This window comes from Tupaia chinensis, unplaced genomic scaffold (assembly GCF_000334495.1).
Source record: "Tupaia chinensis unplaced genomic scaffold, TupChi_1.0 Scaffold143680_1, whole genome shotgun sequence".
Taxonomy (NCBI): Eukaryota; Metazoa; Chordata; class Mammalia; order Scandentia; family Tupaiidae; genus Tupaia; species Tupaia belangeri.
Window position 1 is genome coordinate 101863 of NW_006203528.1, and position 9258 is coordinate 111120.

General features: G+C 38.0%; 1 protein-coding gene across 3 annotated transcripts in view; it reads left to right on the plus strand.

Moving 5' to 3' along the window:
- Positions 1–9258, plus strand: part of GALC (galactosylceramidase) — a 63398-nt gene that overhangs the window by 29485 nt on the left and 24655 nt on the right. For 2 of the 3 annotated variants that reach the window (XM_006164701.3, XM_014582616.2), the window contains exons 8-9: positions 4395–4550; positions 7986–8110. In XM_006164701.3, coding sequence (XP_006164763.2) covers positions 4395–4550; positions 7986–8110 — 281 coding nt within the window. The remainder of the gene's footprint in view (positions 1–4394; positions 4551–7985; positions 8111–9258) is intronic. The other variant, XM_006164702.3, reaches the window with a different exon arrangement.

Consider the following 9258-nt stretch of genomic DNA (forward strand, 5'->3'; position numbering starts at 1 on the left):
TATTTGGCATAATAAAGGCTAGTTATGTTTAGAATTGAAATGCATTGCTAACTTTAAAAAACACGTATTAGTATTTGGCATAATAAAGGCTAGTTATGTTTAGAATTGGGGACAGAATAGAATTTAATTTTGGAGATTGCAGAGGTGATGCGAAATTGTTCCTAACGCTCAAGTGTTTGGTGCTGGGAGCTCCTGGATGAACACCTTTGTCAAGGATTTGACATGATCACTGACTTCAACTTTGTCAGGTCTTTTCAGTAGCACAGCTTTGCCCCACTGCTTACTTCATTTCTGCTTTCCAGCCTTCTGGGCCCTGACCTTGTTGGGGAAGAGCAGTATTATTTTAGAATTGAATTTGTATTTTACCCATCATAACAGAGTAGATAAACATTTGAATAATAGAATATATATGTACGATATTTGTCCTTTATTCTATGGAAAGACCCCTTGATGTGTCTACATATGCCTACAGGAGTAGACAGAATGATACAGTGACTGTTTCCCATCACTCGGCCTCAGAACCAGTGCTCCATCCACACCCTGTTTACTCCTCTTCTCTTCCTGTCCACATCATTTTGAAACGAATTGTAGACATCATATTATTTCTTCCATAAAAATTTTATTACATATCTTTAGAGAGAAGGACTCTTGGGGACAGCAGGTGGTGTGGTGGTTAAGGTGCTGGTTTCCCACATGGCTGACTGTGGTTCGAATCCTGGATCTGGTGGCTTGCCTTCTCACTTTCTGTCTCTCTCCAGAAAAAAACTAAAAAATAGTAATAGTAAAATAAATAAAATAATTCTTTTAAAAAATAACTCTTTTTATCATAAATAATGTGATTATTAACATAAAATGTGATGATTTATTGATATGATATCTACTATTATTACTTGATACTTTTATTTGATTGAGTCTGTATCCATTTAAGATGCATATGTTGTGATTGGTTATACTTAGGTCTCTTCTAACCTATAGGCTCTTGCTCTATCATTTTTCTTTCTTTTAATGTATTTGTTGAAGAACTGGGTTGTTTTGTAAACTTCCTGTCAGTCTGAATTTTGACTAATTTCATCTTTGCAATTCAGTGTAACACACTCTATTCTGTTTCCCTTTCTGAGCTCAAACCAGGTTCATTTGCATAAGTCAGACTACGGACTCGAGATGTGGTGAGAGAAGGTGTGGCTTTATTGCCATGTGCAAAGCAAGGAGAGCAGGCAGTTCATGCTGGAAAAACCTGGTCTCCCTGAGGAGTTCCCCACACACATTTTTATGGGCAAAATTAAGGATCGGGGGAGGGTCTCAGAGAGAGCCCCAAAGCTGAGAGGGCTTCCCTAAAATGCTTACTGATTCCAAAGAACATACCCGGAGACCCAGCAGGGTACGGCATGAATTTACTTTCATCGGAAAGGATGCACTGCTGAGTTGGGTGGAGAGTGGTCTGTGGCACCACGGGCATAGGCTTGGGTTATGCGTGTTAAGATGAAGGAAGACGCACGTCACCTATACGTTCAGCATGGACTCTCTATCTCCAAGGCAGGGGTCTGGTTCCTTCATACATTGTTTGAGGCTTACAATAAAAGGACAAGTTAGCGAGAGTCTCCAGAGCTTGTACATTAACAGTGCCTTGGGATGTTCATGTGGGGAGGGACTCATACCTCTGGAACAGCCCCAGTGGTGATCCAGTTCCATGTGGTAAGGAAGAGGTCACCAGACATTCAGGAGGCCCAGCCAGACCAACAGCTGAGTCTCAGGGAGATAGGGCAAAGGGGGAGGGGAGAGGAGAGTGCAATCTACAGAGCTTGTCCTTGACTGGGGAAGCCCCGGATCTGAGAGGGCTTGCCCATGGTGGTTACCAATTCCAGAGAACATGCTAGAGGTCCAGCAGAGTAGGACTTGCATTTATTTACTTATATTAGCGGGACCTGGTATTCCACTGGTGGCCAGGCTGAGCATGGGCGGTGCTGTCATTGTGCACAGGCGTAGGTTAAAAGTGTTAAGAAGAAAGCATTTATAAATCGATTGAAGATCAGTGCAGATTCTGTCAGAGAATCTGGTTTGTACATACCTTATTTAAAGTTTACAATCAAAGGTTAGTTTATCTGTTGACAGAATCAGAATCTGTCTCTCTGTCTCTCTGTCTGGCGAGCATACGCGCCCTAGCAAAAACCTCTCCTAAATAAATAAATAAATAAATAAATAAATAAATAAAATTATTTGGCTGAAGTGCCAAAGCTGAATATCAATTCCAATCATAGACTGAGGTTGTAGATGCATAAATAAATCTAAAAGGTAAAATTTATTATAAATTTAAAAGATCATTGGTCAGATTTTTTTCCTATTGGGCATTATAGTTCCAGAACAGTAATTTCTTTTTTTTTGGAGAGTTTTTGCTATAGGGCACGTGCGCTAGCCAGACAGAGAGAGACATAGAGACAGAAAGCGAGAAATCACCCCCCAGAGGGGATGGTCACGCCGCAATCCCTTCTCCATTCTCCTCTCGGGATCTTGGGCACGCACGCACACGCACCTGGTGTGAGTTTTAAGCCACTGGGTCTGGGACGCGAACCACGGTCAACTATGTGGGAGTCCAGCAACATAGCCATTACGCTAACTGCTGGTTCCCCAGAACAGTAATTTCTTAACCTTGCTAGGTGTTAGACAGCTCTTGGGTCTTTGTCGTGTAGATCTGCAGCATTGAATGGATGTTTGTTTTCAGGTGAGTTCAGTGACTCATCAAAATCTTGATGGAGTCTCATTTTTCTCCAACAGTCCTTTTCGTACTCTCTGGTCTCTATTGTATTTTCTTTTCTTCCTTATAGAATCCTGGCATGCCAAATTGGTGTCATACTCTATTCATTTTTACTAGGTGTGAAGGATTTCCTTCTATATAGGACTATTTCTTAAAATATTCCTGACTAAAAGTGGAATTAAATAACTGAAAAGAAAAGCAGTTCTTCACAATCACTCCTTTGATGTTGTGATACCACTACACCAAACCACATAGATTAGAATTATGTTATAATTCAATCTCCATTATTCTGCTTATATTTATTAACTTTTTTGGTAAATAATTGTTGAGCTAAAAAAGTACATGCTCTTCCTAAAGTTATTCAATTAACTTGTCTTCTTATTAATGTATTGTCTATTTTCTATTTTACATTTAGAAATTCTTAATTGTTTTTATTTATGTAATTGATAATATCCATAATCATCATTATAACAGTATTTCACTCTTTTTTTTTTTTTTTTTTTGAGAGGTTTTCGCTGTAGGGTGCGTGTACTCGCCAGAAAGACAGAGAGACAGAAAGCGAGAAATCACCCCCTGGTGGGGATGGCCATGCCGCAATCCCCTCTCCTCCATTCTCCTCTTGGGATCTTGGGCACGCACACACACGCGCCCGGTGTAAGTTTAAGCCACCGGGTTGAGACTTGAACCGCGGTTGACTACATGGAAGTCTAGCAACATAGCCATTACGCCAACTGCTGGCCCCAACAGTATTTCACTTTTGTTGTAAGTCATCTCACTGACTTCCCTAAGTGCTAGTATGAAGGAGGGGTTAATTTTCTGGGGGATCTCCTCAACCTCTACACTAGTGGCATTTTCACTGGACAATTCTTTGTTGTGTGTGTGGGGTATCTTGTGTATTATAGGATATTTAGCTGGATTTCTGACCTCTTTACCAGACATCAATAGCAAATCTCCCCACCGAAGTGGGATAATTGAAAAATGTCTCCAGATATTGCCAAATGAACCTTCTGGGCAAAATCATCCAGGATGAAAATCATCACTACTCTGAAAACTTAGAATTTTCCTGTAGTTGTTTATCCTTTTTATTCAACAAAGAGCCATCTGTGGGTTGTTTCAATTTTTGCTTGGCCTGGGTCTAAATGCCAAGCTTACTTTCTCTCCATCTGCTAAAGCCTGAAGTAGGTAGAGAGTTCTACTTTATTAAATAGTCTCATTAGTCTACATTTGGCCTACTCTTCCTACCTACTGTCCTAAGCTCGGGAGTTTGCAGGGAATCTGAATCCCATCTTCTTACTCTCTTGGAGGCTGTAGGCTGTGGCCTCTGCTGCCTCTGTCTGTCAACATGCTTCCATCCATTTTATGGTTTCCAGGAACAGGTGCAAACCTCTAGTCCATTGATAATCTTTCTTCCTATTCTGTTACTGTTGGCTTATTTCCTTTTGTTTTCTTTGCTGTCATGGGCATTTGTCTGTCATGAGATAGAGGATGTGAAGCAGATGCTTACACCTGTTATCTGCCTGGAAGCTGCCCAATTATTTTTAAATGAAAATCTTGGGAGAAGACTTGTGTTTTAGTACACTCAACACATACACGTTAGTGTCACGCTCTGACTTTTTCCCATTTACTCGCATCCTTTCTTTCCTAGGGCTCATTATCCTGGGACCTATTCAGTAAGAGATGCAAAGTTGACTGGGAAGAAGCTTTGGTCATCTGAAGATTTTAGCACTTTAAATAGTGACGTGGGTGCAGGCTGCTGGGGTCGCATATTGAATCAGAATTACATCAATGGCTATATGACTTCGTAAGTTATTACAGATGTTTTAGAGATTTTATCACGAAAATTTAAGAATACACAGAAATAAAAAAAAAAGTACAATGGACTTCTTATTCTCACAACCTAGATTCAACCTCGATTCAATGAGTGAAAACATTTTGCCTTCTTAACTTCATCTATATCTATATTTAATATAGCTGATTTTATCTACTGCTTTCTGTATTTGAATATAGTCTATGTGAACAAAGTCATGTTTATTGAAGTATAATTTATACAGTAAAATTTATGCAGTTCTAAAATTTTTGACAAGCTACTTATTGAACAGTTATAAAGTAAGTTACTTTATATGCCATGACACTTAATCCTTAAATATTTTAGCATGTGTCTTTAAAACGTCAGGATGTTCCTAAATGATCACAATATCATTTTCACACATAATAGAATTTTAAACTAAAATATTACCACTACTCAGTCTATGTTCACATTTCCCTAATTGTTTCCCAGAATAGCTTTTTTTTTCCTTTTTTTTTTTCCTCTCTCTCTCTCTCTCTTTTTTTTTTTTCTGGTCACAGGACACATGTGCTCACTGGAGAGAGACAGAGAGAGGGAAAGTGAGAAATTGCTCCCTGTAGGGTGGATGGCCATGCCACAATACCTTTTCCTCCATTCTCTTCTTGGGATTTTGGGCATGCATGCTTGCATGCATATGCATGCCTAGAGTGTTTCTCAAGCTGCCATGTCTGGACTCAACACACAGTCAACCATGGGACATCCAGGTACTTTAACCACCATACCACTGACTGACTGGCCCTAAAGGAAGCATTTTATATGCTTTCTGCTCACTTCAGTTGCATTTAGATTCAAATTAGCTCTCTAAAGTTATGTTAAATAGAATTATGTTAAATAGAATTAAAGCAAACATATATGTATATTGTTATAAAAATAATATATATTTCATATATATATATAGAGAGAGAGAGAGAGAAAGGATATATATATATATATATGTGTGTGTGTGTGTGTGTGTGCCTACAATCCCAAGAGGAGTTCTTTTTAAAAGAACAGATGCCTATCATGGAGAGTTCGGTTGTAATAACTTAATTTGGTATTAAAGGTAATTCATGTTCATGGCAGAGAATTTAGAAATGATAGATAACTACAAAGAAAGAAACCAAATCATTCATAATCTTAACCATCCCAAAATAACTATCCTTAAAAATTTTGATGTATGTCCTCTTTGTAACTACAACTGTACATATTTCCCTCCTGTATGTGTTTGTGCACATCATGTGATGTTTTAGACAGGGTTTCCCTTTGTCACGATCCTCCTGCCTCAGCCTCCCAATTAGTTGGGACTGCAAGCACATGCCACCATGTCCAGCATTTTATGGTAGACTCACAGTTAAACTCTGGCTTCCCATGTGGCCTCAGCCTGCCAAGAAACAATGTCCAACATGTGCTACCACGGCTGGGCCTGTGTACGTTTTTAATATGTAACTGAGAGCATACCGTATAATGTGTTTAGTAAGCTGCTTTTCTCATGACATGGCATTTTGAACTTTTATATTTTCAGTATATTTCTACTTCATCATTTTTAGTACTTTTGTGTATTCTGTTACATAAACAATATTTTCCAATCTTGTCTTAAGTTCCTGAGACACTTGCTGTACTGATTCTTTGGCATCTGATTAGACCACTGAATCCAGGTCTATAGGGAAGGCTCTTGGGACTATGCCAGTGCCCCCAAGTGATTCTGATGCCACACAAATTTGAGACACACTGATACAGAAAATATGTTAGACTTCACTAACTATTACCCTCTCTTGAGAAATAGAAGTTGTTTCTATTTTAACTAGTAGCTTCGTACAAACTAAAATGATCGATTGGGGGGAGGGCTTCAAAAATTTTATGAAAATGCATATTATTGAAAAACTATGCATGGATTTCAAGTTTTCTAATTCGATTTCTTTTTTCTTTCGAGACAGAGAAATTTTTGCTAATAGAGTGTGTGCACTCTCCGGAGAGACAGAGACAAAAAGTGAGAAATCACTCTCTGGAGGGATGCCCATGCAGTAATCCCTTCTTCTTCATTCTTCTCTTAGGATTTTGGGCACGCATGCACATACACCCAGCTTGAGTTTAAGGTATCCGGTTTGGGACTTGAATCATGGTTGACTACGTGGGAGTCCAGCCATGCAACCATTACGCCATCTGCTGGTCCCTCTAATTCCATTTTTTAAATGAGTTTTTTGAAGTTCCTTATATACCAGTATCTATATATACATCTGTGGTTATTTTCCTCAGGATGTTTTCTTATAAATGGATTGTCTGGGTCAGAGGTATATGAATTTTGAAGACTTCTGCACATATTTTACAAAACATCCTCTTGAAAGTTTGTCTGAATGTATACTTTGTCACTAGCCAGGGAGAATGCTAGTCTTGTAAACATGGGCAAAAATCAAGATAACTTTACAATGTTCATTGGTAGCAGGGTTTTTGAAAATTTAGAGTATTTGTTCTATTTTGTGTTTAGAGAGGTAGAAAGCCTTGATTTGCTAAGAATGCCAGTTTGGCTTTTTATGATGGCTGGGGGGCTTGATAAGAAAAACAAATTCTGTGGGTAAGCACTGTTTTATTTTTAGCTGTGAGGAAGCCAGCGGTACTGGGTTGGAGAACGACCCTTTGCCCTTGGATTCTTTGAGAACCACAGAGTCCCAATCTTAGGGTTCAACCCCTGCTGTGGACTATTAGGGCCTACACATCCGAGAGAGCAGACCGAAAAGTAGACTGGCAAGCTGATCCAGCTGTTATCTGTAGATGAAGCAGAATAATAGCAGTATTAGGGTCCAGACCTTGTTCTGTACTTTTCATATGCATTAGTACATTTAATCCTCACAACCACCATGTGCACTGGGTACAATTATCATCATTGTACAGACAAGGAAGCTGAGACCCAGAGAGGTTAAGTGGTGCAACCATGATTTGAACTCAGGCAGTCTGATTCTAAGGGTTCTCAATTGTAATACTTTGGGACATTTCAGAGTTCATAACAATTATGTCATGAAACTGGGGCATTAAGAAGACTGGCTATCACAAGGAAAGCAGGTATGGGTAGAGCCAGTATTAGTATTTGTCTCAACTTTGTAACCTGTCTGGTATGGGTAGGGTGTGATTGTGGCTGTGCCATTGTTCAGGACAAAATTTACACAGCCCATGCCCATACACATTTACATATTTTTATTATATGATTCACCAATGAAAAATACTTAGCTGCATGCAACACTGGAATTTTCAAAATGCGAATAAATTTAGGAAACTTGCATTTTCTTGTTTTGGGTGGTCATTTCATGGTCATTTACCTATCCATATGTAACTATAAGATCTTTTTACTCTAGGCTTTTAAACATTTATGTTTTTATCACAAGTTGTTTTGGTGTTTCTCTTTTTGATAAAATCTTTTAGCACAATTGCTTGGAATTTGGTGGCTAGCTACTACGAACAGCTGCCTTATGGTCGATGTGGATTGCTGACTGCCCAGGAGCCATGGAGTGGACACTATGTGGTAGAATCTCCTATCTGGGTATCAGGTATGGCTTCATTCCAACTCTAAATTCCTCTCTAAGAGACGAGGCAGAAAACGTTTAGAGAAGATTATTTGAACTCTGTGTGTGTGTGTGTGCATGTTTTAAGTGTGTGTTTCTGTTTTAAACAAGATTTGTCAGTGTTTTATAAGAATATTCTGGGTAACTGGACTACTTTTTATATACTATTCTTGCTTATTATACAACCAGGCTCCTAGAAGAGATTTTTGGGGAAGAAAGGAGGGGAAGAAGGAAAAAGAGAGCTTTCTAGTGATGGAACAGTAATAATCATCTAAGTATATGATTAAAAATTATGCTAGTCACTATAAAATGATGTATTTGTAGTGACTCATTCCAACACCAGTATCTAAAAGTCTTAAAATTAGTCTTGGTGCCACATTATTTTTTATATTAATACAGTTTCCTTGATTGAATACAGTGTGGTAACAAAAATCAAAGGTGGCTGATTAATGAATGTTAGTTGATTAACAAATACTCTATTGAATTTTTAAAGAATAAGTAAATATAAAATGTATGGAAAATATCATGGCTTTAGATTATTCTTTAAATCTATTGATGTGCTAAAAGGTCATTTTCAGAAAAAGGTAAAATCATGATTCTTATGTAGATTTAAAAAATGAGCACATGCTGAAGGTTTTATGTTACTCAGGTGATATGAGGGCACCCAGCAAATTTTAGAAATAGTTCAAAGAAAAGGTCAACACAGCACAAAGTTTTGCAGATGGAGTAATGGACTTTGAGATGATTTGGAAATGGAGACAAATTGGGTTTTCACAACAGAGTTCTCTACCTAAGATCCCTACCAGAGAAGACATAATTTACCTCACTCAGAGACGATGAATAAGGCCGTCTGTAGCACATATCCATTTTCACTGAAACAAAGCGTTTTCTATAGTATCATTTATTAGACACAGGGGAAGGTGAAATCATGTAGACAATTAATGTCATGGTATCACTTTTTCACTGAAGGGATTTAACTAGAGTAGTAATATAATTTAAGCAAAACCAAAAAATCAGTTACTAATAGTATTTAAATTTTTTTTACTTTTTAAAATAAAATAAACATTTATGACCATTTTGTTTTATAATTATAACTATATACATGTGTGTGTGTGTTTATGCATATATATATA